This window comes from Ambystoma mexicanum, chromosome 13 (genome assembly GCF_040938575.1).
Source record: "Ambystoma mexicanum isolate Mex_15411 chromosome 13, UKY_AmexF1_1, whole genome shotgun sequence".
Taxonomy (NCBI): domain Eukaryota; kingdom Metazoa; phylum Chordata; class Amphibia; order Caudata; family Ambystomatidae; genus Ambystoma; species Ambystoma mexicanum.
In genome coordinates, this window is record NC_090938.1 from 718,852,744 (window position 1) to 718,869,901 (window position 17,158).

At 47.6% G+C, this 17,158-nt stretch overlaps 1 protein-coding gene across 5 annotated transcripts in view; it reads right to left on the minus strand.

Moving 5' to 3' along the window:
• Window positions 1–17,158, minus strand: part of LOC138521792 (E3 ubiquitin-protein ligase TRIM39-like) — a 128,723-nt gene that overhangs the window by 88,307 nt on the left and 23,258 nt on the right. For all 5 annotated transcript variants that reach the window (XM_069634883.1, XM_069634884.1, XM_069634881.1 and 2 more), the window contains exon 2: window positions 10,656–10,751. In XM_069634883.1, the coding sequence (XP_069490984.1) occupies window positions 10,656–10,751 (96 nt within the window). The remainder of the gene's footprint in view (window positions 1–10,655; window positions 10,752–17,158) is intronic.

The window sequence follows — 17,158 nt, forward strand, 5'->3', positions numbered from 1 at the left end:
AAAATTATTTCGACACGAATTTCAAAAATACGGAGTAAAACATTCCTACCTAAATAAATTATCAGGAGAGCTGCATCTGCTTGTATGGGGAAAATGAAGGCAAGTCTATACTATACCCCACAGAGGCGGATTTGGGGGTAAACAACTCTAGGGAGGGCCAGAGGAGACCCCAACCAAGAGATCCAGAGGTCGGCTGAAGAACCAGAAGCCCCAGGAGAAGATGGAGCAACGCAGGCAGACCCCTGATGTTAGTCAAAGGCAGTAGAGACATACCAGAAGGACCACTCAGGGGGAGTAGCATGGGCCTGGAGCGTGAGGTAGCTTCAGGGAAGGAATTGGGCATGAGCAAGTCTTCAAATCTTCCTGTAGTGGGGGAAGACGTGAAGTCCTCTCTGTGTGACTGGTTCTTGCACAGAGAAGAGTTGTGCTTCACCCAGTCACCAATGCTGTTAAATGGGAGAGAGGTGTGTCTCTTCCATAACTGTTCGCTTGCAGGCTGGGGAGCTGCTTCTGTGGGATGATTAGGGTTTCCCCATAGTCTTCTTTTCCTTATACCTCTAGTTGAGTTTCACAGATCTGCTCCAGGTTTTCCCTTTGTGAGAGGGAATTCTGGGAGATGTAGTCCTTATATGCTTGGTCCTTTAAAACCGTCTGGGAATCCTGTCCTTGTGATATTTTCTTAAGAGTTCTTCCTGGCACTCTTGGCTTCAAGGTCTTGGTGATGACATTCCCTGATCCTGATCCTTGTGATGATGACTGGGTGAACATCCTTCCCAGAAAATGTGATATTTAAACCCCTATGTACATTTCTGACTGGGATGTGTCCATACTAGTCAGCTTCAAGTCCCACAGCTAAAGCACATGTCTAATAGGGATTGAAAAGTGAGAATTGGAAGGGAGAAAGTGGGGTGTTTGAGGTGTGGTACTCTGTAAGGACACAAGTATTTCTCATGGAAATGCAGCACCCTTTGTCACTGAATAAAATCCAAATATATTTCACCAGCAGATCCATAGGAAAGTCTGGGAGTGTAGGAGATTATCTCTCTCCAGGATCAAATATGTCCTTAAGCATCAAAGTAAATACAAGTGGTCCTAGTGAAAGTGTGGGTTTTCTCAAATGTTCATGTAGAGGAGCAGCCCCCCTCTCCTGTGACAGATAGGTAAATATGGTATTTAGGGCCTATACCCCTCCCACCTGCCCAACATTGAAAACCCAGGAGTATTATTTATTTATTTATTTATTTTAATTCTTATAAAGCGCCAACATGCCCGTAGGCCTCAGGGCGCACATAGAAACTTAACAGGACAGACAAACATATAGAGAAGCCTGTATAGAGCAGAGAAGGAGCAAGGTCAAGGAGTTATTCCATGTTGAACAAATGGGTTTTTACGGCGCGTTTGAATACGGAGTAGTTCTGAATCTGCCGCATCTGGGCTGGAAGTTTGTTCCAGAGCAGGGGTCCCTGTGCATCAAGAGTTGTGCCACCAAATTTAGCTGTCCTAATTTTGGGCTGTTTGAGAATGATGGCCAAGGATGACCGAAGGTTCCTAATGTTTGGCTTAATGCTTATACGGCCTGACAGGTAGGTGGGACTGCTGGGACTGAGACATTTATGAGTCGTGGTTAATATCTTATGGGTTATCCGGTGTTTAATGGGGAGCCAATGAAGTTTTTTCCTGAAGGTGGAAATGTGTGTGCGACGGGACTGAATGAAGATATTGCGCACAGCATTATTCTGAGCCACTTGTAATGATTGGATGTTGAGAGCTGTGGTGCCCGCTAGGAGGCTGTTACAGTAATCCAATCTAGAATTAATTAGTGCGGTGGAAATAAGAGCGCAGTTCTCTTGTGATATGAATGGGCGAATATACCCTATTCTCTTATTTATGAGACCACAGCTTGATTTGATGCTGGAGACATGAATTTTCATTGAGAGATCTTCGTCAAGAACAACTCCCAATGTCTTAACCTCCTTCTGAACGAGAATGGTGTTATCAGCAATGTGGAAGCTAGCATAGTCGGGATCTAGTTTCGTCCTAGTGTTTTTAGATGCCACAATGAGAATTTCAGTTTTTTTATCATTGAGGGCAAGATAATTGCAGGCCATCGAGTCTTGTATAGCTTTGTATATTTTGTTGATGGTTGCAGAATCGCTGCTATAAAGGCCACTCAGCTGTATAACCACTTGAGTATCATCGGCGTAGTTCGTATATTGCACGCCTAGTTTGTTTAAGAGGTTGAGAAGAGGACGAATGTATAGATTGAAAAGCAAGGGCGATAGACAGGAGCCCTACGGAACTCTGCATGTCTGAGAAATTGGAGCAGATTGGCTATCGCCCACGCAAACCCTTACCATTCTGGGACCCAGAAAGCAGGCAATCCATCTGGATTTATTCAATCCAATAGATCTATTGTCTATTTAGGTAGTTAAGCTTCCCTTATACAAGGCAATGCACATTGGAAATAGGTAACACGGGACACACTTATTTAGGACAACATATAACATATAGGTACACTTACAGTGCTCACAACATTAACACAGAATATTGATTCCTGACATAAAAAATATCACAGCAACAGGCATCCATTTATTTTAAAATGAATACCATGGCATGTGTTAAATTAGAAATAGGCCTCAGGGCAGGGTGTTTAAAGCCCAGAGAATATATAGCTGTGAAGAGCTCAAAACACAGTGGCCAGTAACCCAGCCACGGTTGGAGGATGGGGCTTGGCCAATTCAGGTGCAGACAATTTGGCAGCATCAAATGGGAGAATATATTATTTCCATAGTGCTGTTTTGCCAGTGAAACTGGCATACAGTCACAAATAAATAAGAAGATGGATTAGCCAATAGAAAACCAGACAACTTATCCATGTCTTGGACACAGTGTGCTAAGACGTCCGAAGACGTGTGTCATTTCCAGAACTTGTTTTGTCCAATGTTAAGGTTGAAACATATGTCAATGAGTCTGTGAAATATGGGAAACTACATAGTCTTGCTAATTTGCATAAGGAGTAATGTGTTTCAGGAAGTGTTTTGACCTTTAAGTAAAATGGCAAATTAGAATATGTTAAAATCTAAGGTTTAGATTAGCCTATAAATATTGTGCAATGCTGTATTCTCAATAGAGGTGTGTTCAAAAGGGGCAGGCTTTTCAGTCCTTGCCTGGTTAACTGATCAACTTTGGCTTGTGTAACGACCCCCAGTCGACTGAGAATAAAACCTTTGCTGTTTGCACAATTCCGTCACTGATGGAGCTTTTACTGAATTATGACTGAGCAAGGCCTCCTTAACATTCCCAAATAGAGCATGTTAAAATATGGAATCCCAAAGCATCAGTCAACCTACAAACAGGAGTGAAGGTGCGACTTTGGTGACATCAGGCTCTGAGGGCAGCATCCACTTATGTAAAGGTCCTCGTAGGAGGAACAGCAACCTATAGACCTGGGACATTATATTGTATTCGGTTATTTATATAGCGCTCTCTCCCCATTTGTATGGCCTCAACGCGCTTTGTGGTTGGAACGCCCTAGGTGACCGCAGTCAATGTGGTGGAGGTTTTAAGAGTGTAGATTAAGAGATGCTTGTGTGCATTTTCGCCGGTTTAGGATTTAGGTGGCGGGCTAGGCTCCACTAAGCAGCCCAAAGGTCAGGCACGTGGGTGGGCACTGTTGGTGGTTAGGGATAGAGTGCTATTGTTGAGGATTCGATGTGTGCCCAGCTATACCGAATTTCTTTTCATTGGTAGTCGCTGTATGCTAGTGGCACAGGTGTTGAGGTGCGTCGGGTGTTTCAATGTGGACGGTTATGTGCGCTGCTAGATAGGAATGGCATAGCTGTAGCTGCATTCTACGGTGCATGGATGTTTGGCCGTGCCTGCGGCCTGTGTCCACAGACGTGGTGTAAGGTATACGTACCGTATGCTTTAATGTAGTTTGGGTGCAGGTCTAACCACATCTGTATATGAGACTCCCAGATAGTGGGGGGAGAGGCCTATGCTTCACAAAATGGCAGATCTAAGCACACCTAGATTTGAGACTCCTAGATAGTGAGAGAGAGGCCTATGTTTCACAAGATGGCAGATCTAACCACACCTGGTTTTGAGACTCCTAGATAGTGGGAGGGAGGCCTATGTTTCACAAAATGGCAGATCTAAGCACACCTGGTTTTGAGACTCCTAGATGGTGGGAGAGTGGCATATGTTTCACAAAATGGCAGATCTACCCACACCTGGATTTGAGACTCCTAGATAGGGGGAGAGAGGCCTATGTTTCACAAGATGGCAGATCTAACCACAACTGGTTTTGAGACTCCTAGATAGGGGAGGGAGGCCTATGTTTCACAAGATGGCAGATCTAACCACACCTGGTTTTGAGACTCCTAAATAGTGGGAGAGAGGCATATGTTTCACAAAATGGCAGATCTAAGCACACCTGGATTTGAGACTCCTAGATAGTGGGAGGGAGGCCTATGTTTCACAAAATGGAAGGTTTAAACACACCTGGTTTTGAGACTCCTAGATAGTGGGAGAGATGCATATGTTTCACAAAATGGCAGATTTACGCACACCTGGATTTGAGACTCCTAGATAGGGGGAGAGAGGCCTATGTTTCACAAGATGGCTTATCTAACCACACCTGGTTTTGAGACTCCTAGATAGGGCGAGAGAGGAGTATGTTTCACAAGATGGCAGATCTAACCACAACTGGTTTTGAGACTCCTAGATAGTGGGAGAGAGGCCTATGTTTCACAAAATAGCAGGTCTAACCACACCAGGATTTGAGACTCCTAGATAGTGGGAAGAGGCTTATGTTTCACAAAATGGTAGATCTAACCATACCTGGATTTGAGACTCAGACAGTGGGAGAGAGGACTAGGTTTCACAAAATGCCAGGTCTAAACACATTCGCATTTGAGATTCCTAGATAGTGGGAGAGAGGCCTATGTTTCACAAGATGGGAGATCTAGCCACACCTGGATTTGAGACTAATAGATAGTGGGAAGAGGCCTATGTTTCACAAAATGGCAGATCTAACCACACCTGGATTTCAGACGCCTAGATGGTTGGAGGGAGGACTATGTTTCACAAAGCGGCAGATTTAAACACATCTAGACTTGATATTTCTAGGTAGTAGCGTGGCTACTTGTAACTGAAATTGTGCCTACCTTGTCAGTTGATGCTGGCTGACGGCAGTGTGGTCTTCGTCTAGCTCTTGTGGATACTGTTGGGGCTGCTCGTGGTGATCTCAGGAAGGTTTTAGCAGAGGTGGGGGTGGTCTCTGAGTGAGTGGGGGTTCGGGAGAAGGATACAAGTTTCTCTGTGTTTTACAGCTTTTAAATGGTATCTAGGGTATACTAGGTGCTTGTTACTGCTTTCCTTTTCCTTGAGGCAAACGTGGGGGGGGGAAGTTGGGGGGGGGGCGGTGTCATTTGCTTTGGTAAAAGTGAATGAGGAGTTGGTGTTAGTAGACTGTTAGGCTGCCTGTTCCCCTGCTGACACCTGCAGACACAGTCTGGAGCCACCGCTGTAGGAGCCACCCTTTGCCTTGAGACCCTTAGCCTCTGGGGCTGCTGGGCAGGGCTGCCCTGGTCAGATTGTCTATTATGGGGAAGGGGAATCAGATTGTGTGGGAGGGCTGGGAGGCGGGATGGAAATGGGTAGAGGAGCGGGCAGGGGAGAGGGACAAATGCGCATGCAGCAACCCCTGAAATATAACATGATGGCTATGGGGGGTTCGGGGGCCTGGCAGCACTCCCATTAGCCGCCTTGGTCTCTTAAATGGTGTGGTTTGTGTGCCGTGGAGCAGGTCTTTTGGCCTGTGTTGTGGGGAAAGGAGCCTCGGAGGCGGGATGGAAGGCCTCACACCCACATGCATCTGCTATCATACATTTTCAATGACAATGATACACCGCACAACAGCTCTGCCATTACAATACAGCGATCCTCCATGCCAAAAATGCAGTCTAGCTTGACACATAATGAGTCTCCTACTCTCACATACTCTCCAGTCGATCACAAAGCACAGATCCACTTGCCAGCTCGATACGGGCAGCAAGTAGGGACTTGGCCATCCCCACCCAACTTCACATTGGCTAAAATGCACATGCACATTCTAAAGAGATGTGCATGAGCAGGAGACCGGGGAGAAGGTCTGAGAGAGTCATGTGGCGCTCAGAAGCTCCAGAGCAAACACCCGGGCTATCGTCTTCCACAGCAAAGCCGGGCTGCAAAGATGGTGAACAGACATGCACAAGAGCTTCTTGTACATAGTACATAGTACAAGAGCTTCACTCATTGCCCACTGACTCAGCTCTACCACTCGCTGCACACTATTAGAGGGTTTTTATACACCCCCTAATGCACTTACTATGGAACGGTATCCACAGGAGGTCTCCTTATTATTATTCCCTTATGTCGCTGACTCCCCTGCATCCGTTCCTGCTTTTTGTTATTTTCATAGGACCCTCATGTCGGACTTCCAGCTCATCCTCCTGGCACTCTTAGAGGATGTCTATTCTCTCCCGTCTCCAGCTCTGCTACGTGTACTCTTAGGGAATGTCTCGTATCTCTCCCCTCCAGTTCTGCTACTTGAACTCTTAGGGGATGTCTCATATCTCTCCCCTCCAGCTCTGCTCTCTGTACTCTCAGGGGATGTCTCGTATCTGTCCCCTCCAGCTCTGCTCTCTGTACTCTCAGGGCATGTCTCATAGTTCCCCCATCCAGCTCTGCTCTCTGTACTCTCAGGGGATGTCTAGTTTCTCTCCCCTCCAGCTCTGCTACTTATACTCTTTGGGGATGTCTCATATCGCTCCCCTCCAGCTCTGCTGCTTGTACTCTTAGGGGATCTCTCGTATCTCTCCCCTCCAGCTCTGCTACTTGTACTCTCAAGGGATGTCTCATAGTTCTACCATCCAGCTATGCTATTTGTACTCTTTAGGGATGTCTCGTATCCCTCCCATACATCACTGCTACTTATACTCTTTGGGGATGTCTCATATCGCTCCCATCCAGCTCTGCTGCTTGTACTCTTAGGGGATCTCTCGTATCTCTCCCCTCCAGCTCTGCTACTTGTACTCTCAAGGGATGTCTCATAGTTCTACCATCCAGCTCTGCTGCTTGTACTCTTGGGGGATGTCTCGTATCTCTCCCCTCCAGCTCTTCTCTCTGTACTCTCGGGGCATGTCTCATAGTTCCCCCATTCAGCTCTGTTCTCTGTACTCTCAGGGGATGTCTAGTTTCTCTCCCCTCCAGCTCTGCTACTTGTACTCTTAGGGGATGTCTCGTATCCCTCCTCTCCAGCTCTGATATTTGTACTCTTAGGCAATGTGTCGTATCTCTCCCATCCAGCTCTGCTCTCTGTACACTCAGGAGATGTCTCGTACGTCTCCCATCCAGCTTTGCCACTTGTACTCTTAGGGGATGTCTCATAGTTCTCCCATCCAGCTCTGCTACTTATACTCTTTAGGGATGTCTCGTATCCCTCCCATACATCACTGCTACTTGTACTCTTAGGGGATGTCTCATAGTTCCCCCACCCAGCTCTGCTCTCTGTACTCTCAGGGGATGTCTACTTTCTCTCCTCTCCAACTCTGCTACTTGTACTGTTAGGGGATGTCTTGTTTCTCTCCCCTCCAGCTCTGCTCCATGCACTCTCAAGAGATGTCTCATAGTTCCCCCATCAGGCTCTGCTACTTCTACTGTTAGGGGATGTCTTGTATCTCTCCACCCCAGGTCTGCTACTTGTACCTTTAAGGGATGTCTCATATCGCTCCCCTCCAACTCTGCTATTTGTACTCTTAGGGGATGTGTCGTATCTCTCCCATCCAGCTCTGCTCTCTACACTCTCAAGAGATGTCTCATAGTTCCCCATCCAGCTCTGCTACTTGTACTCTTAAGGGATGTCTTGTGTCTCTCCCCTCCAGCTCTGCTCCCTGCACTCTCAGGGGATGTCTCATAGCTCTCCCATCCAGCACTGCTACCTGTACTCTTAGGGAATGTCTCGTATGTCTGCCCTCCAGCTCTGCTCTCTGTACTCTCAAGGGATGTCTCGTATCCAGCTCTGTTCTCTGTACTCAAGGGTTGTCTGGTATCTCTCCCCTTCAGCTTTGCTACTTATACTCTTTGGGGATGTCTCATATCGCTCCCATCCAGCTCTGCTCCATGGACTCTCAAGGGATGTCTCATAGTTCCCCTATCCAGCTCTGCTCTCTGTGCTCTTAGGGGATGTCTCGTATGTCTCCCCTCCAGCTCTGCTCTCTGTGCTCTTAGGGGAAGTCTCATATTGCTCCCCTCCAGCTCTGCTCTCTGTACTCTCAAGGGAAGTCTCATAGTTCCCCCATCAGGCTCTGCTGCTTGTACTCTTAGGGGATGTCTTGTATCTCTCCTCCCCAGCTCTGCTCTCTGTACTCTCAAGGGATGTCCAGTTTATCTCCCCTCCAGCTTTGCTACTTGTACTCTTAGGGGATGTCTCGTATCTCTCCCTTTCGGGGATGTCTCGTATCTCTCCCCTCCAACTCTGCTCTCTGTACACTCAAGGGATGTCTTATATCTCACCCCTCTAGCGCTGCTACTTGTACTCTTAGGGGATGTCTCGTATCTCTCCCCTCCAGCTCTGCTCTCTGTACACTCAAGGGCTGTGTCTTATCACTCCCCTCCAGCTCTGCTCTCTGTACTCTCAGGGGAGGTCTCATCTCTCTTCCCTCCGGCTCTGCTCTCTGTACTCTCAAGGGATGTCTTGTTTATCTCCCCTCCAGCTTTGCTACTTGTATTCTTAGGGGATGTCTCGTATCTCTCCCTTTCGGGGATGTCTCGTATCTCTCCCCTTCACCTCTGCTCTCTGTACTCTCAGGGGATGTCTCGTATCTCACCCCTCTAGCTCTGCTACTTGTACTCTCAAGGGATGTCTCGTATATATCCCCTCCAGCTCTGCTCTCTGTACACTCAAGGGCTGTCTCTTATCACTCCCCTGAGTCCTGATCCTTTCGGAGCACCACGGGGACACTAGGCTGCATTGGAGTCATAGAGCAGCCATCAGCACAGACTGCAGCCGCCCACAAGAAAGCAGCACAAAGACAAATATATTGATCTGAGGGCCCCTAATAGTCTCCCCCATCCTATGTTTCCATGCAGGGTGCGAGAAGTGGTTTTAGGAAACTCGGAGCCGTGAAAACTCCCTCCAGGCCGTTGATCCACATCAGTCCGCCTCACAGCATTTATAAAAACATCCTCAGCCATTCATAAGAGCTTTTGTTCAACTGTGAGTTCGCACAGTCTCTCGAATTTGGTCCAAGGTCACCATTTCCGACGCCCCACACTGCCACAAAGAAATTGAAAGCTGCATCATTTTGCTGTGTCCCTAAAATCCACTGTCCTGAAGACGGGTTCAGCACATGTCTCATGTCAGACTAAGCCAGCTAGAGAGTGTCTGTTCCTAAATTACACCTGCTGATACCCAGAAACACATTCCTCTGTGTCGACAGAGTCAAGGACTAATAAAATAACAATTGTAGATATATGCAATGTCAATATCACTTTGATACTAACCTCACTCAACTGTTCAAACATGTCAATTACAGTTGCTGTTCCCTTGGTTAGGAAAAATGATGTTTTTCATTAACTGTTTGTATGTTTTGTGTAAATGAAATGCATTTTTGTTTTTTAACATGTCAGTCTCTTCTATAGACTAATTAAAAAATGTTGATCTCTTGTTCTTGTTCTATTTGGATCTATTGACCAATATGACTGTTAACACGTAGCGCAACCAAGCACACCTAGCATGTGTATGGGCGGGTAGCTGTACTTAGTGGCATTCTTGTTGATAGAGTCTTATCACTCCCCTCCAGCTCTGCTCTCTGTACTCTCAGGGGAGGTCTCGTCTCTCTCCCCTCCGGCTCTGCTCTCTGTACTCTCAAGGGATGTCTCGTTTATCTCCCCTCCAGCTTTGCTACTTGTACTTTTATGGGATGGCTCGTATCTCTCCCTTTCGGGGATGTCTCGTATATCTCCCCTTCAGCTCTCCTCTCTGTACACTCAGGGGATGTCTCGTACCACTCCACTCCAGCTCTGCTCTCTGTACACTCAAGGGCTGTCTCTTATCACTCCCCTCCAGCTCTGCTCTCTGTACTCTCAGGGGAGGTCTCGTCTCTCTCCCCTCCGGCCCTGCTCTCTGTACTCTCAAGGGATGTCTCGTTTATCTCCCCTCCAGCTTTGCTACTTGTACTCTTAGGGGATGTCTGGTATCTCTCCCTTTCGGGGATGTCTCGTATCTCTCCCCTTCAGCTCTCCTCTCTGTACACTCAGGGGATGTCTCGTATCCCTCCCCTCCAGCTCTGCTCTCTGTACTCTCAGGGGATGTCTCGTATCTCTCCCCTTCAGCTCTGCTCTCTGTACACTCAAGGGATGTCTCATCTCTCCCCTCCAGCTCTGCTCTCTGTACACTCAGGGGATGTCTCGTATCTCTCCCCCCCCCAGCTCTGCTCTCTGTACTCTCAGGGTAGGTCTCCTATCTCTCCCCTCCAGCTCTACTCTTTGCACTCTCATAAGGTGGTCTCGTAGCTCACTCACCCAGCACTGCTCCTTGGACTCTCAAAGGGGCCCTTGTGCCTCTCTGCCCTGAGCCTCTCTACACATATATATAAAGCCATCCCTCTTACCTTGAGCTCTGATGCGTTCCTTTTTTCTTCCTCTATCCACTCGTGCAGGTCCTTCAGCTCTTTTTTCAGATGTTCCATGTGGCTGCAAAGTTTATCCTAAAAGAATAAAACCAGTTTGTTAGTCAAAAGATTTCCTGCAAATGAATAATCTACACAGAACAAGACAGAAGGCTCCCAGGACAGCCTCGTTGGTTTCCTACGCTTGTATATAGTCTATAAAAAAAAGCCTCCTCCGCCCCCTTTATGTTCTCATAAGTTCACTTACAGTCTATAATGTATGCTGCCTCAGACTCCCAGCTGCTCCCATAGGCTAATGGACAGTCTATAAAGAATGCTCCCTCAGACTCCCAGCTGCTCCCATAGGCTAATGTACACTCTATAAAGAATGCTCCCTCAGACTCCCAGCTGCTCCCATAGGCTAATGTACACTCTATAAAGAATGCTCCCTCAGATTCCCAGCTGCTCCCATAGGCTAATGTACACTCTATAAAGAATGCTGCCTCAGACTCCCAGCTGCTCCCATAGGCTAATGGACAGTCTATAAAGAATGCTCCCTCAGACTCCCAGCTGCTCCCATAGGCTAATGTACACTCTATAAAGAATGCTGCCTCAGACTCCCAGCTGCTCCCATAGGCTAATGTACACTCTATAAAGAATGCTCCCTCAGATTCCCAGCTGCTCCCATAGGCTAATGTACACTCTATAAAGAATGCTGCCTCAGACTCCCAGCTGCTCCCATAGGCTAATGGACAGTCTATAAAGAATGCTCCCTCAGACTCCCAGCTGCTCCCATAGGCTAATGTACACTCTATAAAGAATGCTGCCTCAGACTCCCAGCTGCTCCCATAGGCTAATGGACAGTCTATAAAGAATGCTCCCTCAGACTCCCAGCTGCTCCCATAGGCTAATGTACACTCTATAAAGAATGCTCTCTCAGACTCCCAGCTGCTCCCATAGGCTAATGGACAGTCTATAAAGAATGCTCCCTCAGACTCCCAGCTGCTCCCATAGGCTAATGGACAGTCTATAAAGAATGCTCCCTCAGACTCCCAGTTGCACCCATAGGCTAATGGACACTCTATAAAGAATGCTCCCTCAGACTCCCAGCTGCTCCCATAGGCTAATGGACAGTCTATAAAGAATGCTCCCTCAGACTCCCAGTTGCACCCATAGGCTAATGTACACTCTATAAAGAATGCTCTCTCAGACTCCCAGCTGCTCCCATAGGCTAATGGACAGTCTATAAAGAATGCTCCCTCAGACTCCCAGCTGCTCCCATAGGCTAATGTACACTCTATAAAGAATGCTCCCTCAGATTCCCAGCTGCTCCCATAGGCTAATGTACACTCTATAAAGAATGCTGCCTCAGACTCCCAGCTGCTCCCATAGGCTAATGTACACTCTATAAAGAATGCTGCCTCAGACTCCCAGCTGCTCCCATAGGCTAATGTACACTCTATAAAGAATGCTCCCTCAGATTCCCAGCTGCTCCCATAGGCTAATGTACACTCTATAAAGAATGCTGCCTCAGACTCCCAGCTGCTCCCATAGGCTAATGGACAGTCTATAAAGAATGCTCCCTCAGACTCCCAGCTGCTCCCATAGGCTAATGTACACTCTATAAAGAATGCTCTCTCAGACTCCCAGCTGCTCCCATAGGCTAATGGACAGTCTATAAAGAATGCTCCCTCAGACTCCCAGCTGCTCCCATAGGCTAATGGACAGTCTATAAAGAATGCTCCCTCAGACTCCCAGTTGCACCCATAGGCTAATGTACACTCTATAAAGAATGCTCTCTCAGACTCCCAGCTGCTCCCATAGGCTAATGGACAGTCTATAAAGAATGCTCCCTCAGACTCCCAGTTGCACCCATAGGCTAATGTACACTCTATAAAGAATGCTGCCTCAGACTCCCAGCTGCTCCCATAGGCTAATGGACAGTCTATAAAGAATGCTCCCTCAGACTCCCAGCTGCTCCCATAGGCTAATGTACACTCTATAAAGAATGCTCTCTCAGACTCCCAGCTGCTCCCATAGGCTAATGGACAGTCTATAAAGAATGCTCCCTCAGACTCCCAGCTGCTCCCATAGGCTAATGGACAGTCTATAAAGAATGCTCCCTCAGACTCCCAGTTGCACCCATAGGCTAATGGACACTCTATAAAGAATGCTCCCTCAGACTCCCAGCTGCTCCCATAGGCTAATGGACAGTCTATAAAGAATGCTCCCTCAGACTCCCAGTTGCACCCATAGGCTAATGTACACTCTATAAAGAATGCTCTCTCAGACTCCCAGCTGCTCCCATAGGCTAATGGACAGTCTATAAAGAATGCTCCCTCAGACTCCCAGCTGCTCCCATAGGCTAATGTACACTCTATAAAGAATGCTCCCTCAGATTCCCAGCTGCTCCCATAGGCTAATGTACACTCTATAAAGAATGCTGCCTCAGACTCCCAGCTGCTCCCATAGGCTAATGTACACTCTATAAAGAATGCTGCCTCAGACTCCCAGCTGCTCCCATAGGCTAATGTACACTCTATAAAGAATGCTCCCTCAGATTCCCAGCTGCTCCCATAGGCTAATGTACACTCTATAAAGAATGCTGCCTCAGACTCCCAGCTGCTCCCATAGGCTAATGGACAGTCTATAAAGAATGCTCCCTCAGACTCCCAGCTGCTCCCATAGGCTAATGTACACTCTATAAAGAATGCTCTCTCAGACTCCCAGCTGCTCCCATAGGCTAATGGACAGTCTATAAAGAATGCTCCCTCAGACTCCCAGCTGCTCCCATAGGCTAATGGACAGTCTATAAAGAATGCTCCCTCAGACTCCCAGTTGCACCCATAGGCTAATGTACACTCTATAAAGAATGCTCTCTCAGACTCCCAGCTGCTCCCATAGGCTAATGGACAGTCTATAAAGAATGCTCCCTCAGACTCCCAGTTGCACCCATAGGCTAATGTACACTCTATAAAGAATGCTCTCTCAGACTCCCAGCTGCTCCCATAGGCTAATGGACAGTCTATAAAGAATGCTCCCTCAGACTCCCAGCTGCTCCCATAGGCTAATGGACAGTCTATATTGTATGCTCCCTCAGACTCCCAGATGCTCCCATAGGCTAATGTACACTCTATAAAGAATGCTCCCTCAGACTCCCAGCTGCTCCCATAGGCTAATGGACAGTCTATAAAGAATGCTCCCTCAAACTCCCAGCTACTCCCATAGGCCAATGGACAGTATAGAATGTGTGCTCCCTCAGACTCCCATATGCTCCCATAGGCTAATGGACAGTCTATAATGTATGCTCCCTCAGACTCCCAGCTGCTCCCATAGGCTAATGTACACTCTATAAAGAATGCTCCCTCAGACTCCCAGCTGCTCCCATAGGCTAATGGACAGTCTATAAAGAATGCTCCCTCAGACTCCCAGCTGCTCCCATAGGCCAATGGACAGTATAGAATGTGTGCTCCCTCAGACTCCCACCTGCTCCCATAGGCTAATGGACAGTCTATAAATGTATGCTCCCTCAGACTCCCAGCTGCTCCCATAGGCTAATGTACACTCTATAAAGAATGCTCCCTCAGACTCCCAGCTGCTCCCATAGGCTAATGGAGAGTTTATAAAGAATGCTCTCTCAGACTCCCAGCTACTCCCATAGACTGGTTTACAATCCATAGTTCATCCACCTTGGAAGACACTCTGTTCATATCGGTCTTGACGGTTGACACTACCCCCGACACTACCCCCGACACATATGTAACCTGATTTGAGATCCTTGCCCTGGCACAAACACACCTAGTTCTCCTCAGCAGACTCTCCTACGGTGGGAGGCTTATGGTCCAGAAACCTGCACCCTCAGCAGGGGCATCCGCAGCGAGACTTGGGACACACGGCACACGTGAGGTCATGTGTGAGGTCACATGCTGGGCACATGCCAAGTTACATGCAGTGCACTGATCAGAGAGTAAAGGTTACGCAGAAACCTCAATATCAACCATGGTTTGCTCTAGTAACTGCTATTGCAATGCAATCCAGGGGGAGGGCATTAACATGCATTATTGGCCCACACCCTAGTTATAGGCCAGGCGTTGCATCTGCTACTGACACTAATGTACGCTAGGCTCCCAGCACCACCTCCTTGGTAAGAACGCATTTCACAGTGATTTACACTTAGATGGCCTGTAATTGTGAGATGCAATAAAGCAAAACAAAACAAAGCAAAAACCCCTACACCTTAGGACTTGACATTTGGTTCTTTGGCCGTGGCCACAAACACACCAGACTCTGGTGGGGGTCGCATTTGGTTGCTTTGCCCTATCATACACAACCAGGACGTGTTGGGGTTTTTGCTTTGTTTTTCCTTTCTTTTGTGTTGCTTTATTTTTCATTAGATAGACTGTTCGTTCAGCTATCCACCTTGTGGATGGTTTGTGTTTGAAAATGTTTATTTCTTGCCAACACCAGAGTATATGTTCTATACTATCTGATGCTATTTATTGTGCATTGTAATGACCACTGCTTCTTTTTGAAAGTATCATCTTTGTAAATGCTCCTTTGGGAGATCATGTTCATTTGTTAGACAACAACTGTAAAACTAATAAATAGCCACTGAGCTATTACAGTATTTTCCTTTATGTATTGTCTTTCGCTCCAAGGCAGCAACACTTGATACTTCGGGGTAGCCTGGGATATCAAATTAATCAGATATCCAGAGCATTTGTGTTCAACATTCATTGGTTTATAGGTGAATTAGTCTTAAGCCTTCTGCTCGCAGAGTACCACACGGGAAGAAATAGTGTGTGTTATAATAAGAAGAATATTTATACCGGGATGAGGTCAGCTCCTTGTCTGTATAACAGCATTTTTGATGCCCTTAACCTGACCTTCCCAATACATAGGGCCTTCCCTTCGGTTTACTCATGCAGGATTACTGCCTGTCCTGTGGGATTCCATCATGGGGATAGCTGCAGCCGTGCAGTGCATTACTGCTCCAGTGTCACGGTATAATACCGCCAAACTCGCAATTAGGTCCTTTGAGTCAGTCCCCGATGCTGCCTGGTTTAAAGCACCAGTCACCTTCTCTCGCAGGTGCCACCTGTCCCCTGTTATAGTAAATGTGGCAGAGTCGAGACTGCTGGGCACCAGTGCCCACTCATCACTTTCAAGTGTCCTGCCCACCTCACTGCCATGGGTCAGGTCATGTGTGCTAGAGCAGGTGGGGCACACTAAGCCTCAGGCATACATTACACCACTGAAAATGAGCCCCCCAGTGTAAAATCTGTGGTTTGCAATTCTTCTACCACCATTTTGTATGCTACTGTGCCAAATGTGTTACCACCTGTGTTACCACCTATGTCCACCCACCCCCCAGCCACTACCGAACCCCATCTTAAATGGGCCATGATTAACGCTAGATCCGTCAATGCCCACGCTTTAGACATCCACGACCTCCTAACCACCCATGACCTCGATCTGCTCATGATCTCAGAAACATGGCTACACGAGGCATCCGGCCCGGCACTCGCCCTCGCACTACCACCTGGATATTCCATCACTAGACAAGATCGTCTATCCAAAGGTGGAGGTGTAGCAATTATTGCCAAAGACTGTCTTTCTATCAGGAAGGTAGAGAAATCCCTGCACAACAGTGACTACCTCCAAGTCAAAATTAACCTATCTCCCCAATGTACTCTTGCTGTCCACATTGTCTACCGCCCCCCCAGGCATAACAGGTGACTTCCAAGCCTCTCTCATCCACCTCCTCTCTGACAACCTCAAAAAACAATCAAAAGCCATTCTCCTGGGGGATGTTGACCTAGGTCTCCTGGACAGGAAGGACCGAGCAGCCAAATCTCTTGCCTCAGCCCTCAAGGCTCTGGGCTACAATAACACCATCTTTAGCCCAACCCACACCCAGGGCAGAACCCTTGACTGGATTGCGCAACATAACTGCCCACTCATCTTCACTGGAAACTCTCCCACCCCATGGTCAGACCACCACATCATCACCTTCAGCATCCTCACCACCTGCTCCACCACCCCTCACCCCAACCACTGCCACCCTGCCTCGCCAGAAGCTCCCGCCAACTCACTAAGGAAAGGCTACTGCCTTTCCTCCAATGCCCAGCCTTCAGACCCCCTTTCTCCACAGACCCAGAAACACTCGCAACAGCCTACAAAGTTGCCATCAAAGCAGCCATTAACTCCATTGCCCCCCTTAAACCCTGTAAATCCAGACCCACCAACCATTCCAACTCCTGGTTCACCCGGGACCTCCTCGCACTCCGCATTGAAAAAAAGGCTGCTCTCACTCAGTGGCAAATGTCTCATTCTGACAAAGACAAGATGACTTTTAAATCTTGCTCCACTAGATATTAAAAAGCAATCACCCTAGCTAAGGCCAAATCCTTTGAATCCAGAATCTCTGAAGCCCAATCTAGCACTAAAGAAATCTTTGCCATTTTCAGGGAGCTAGAGACACCCACGCCTGCCCCCCAGAACTT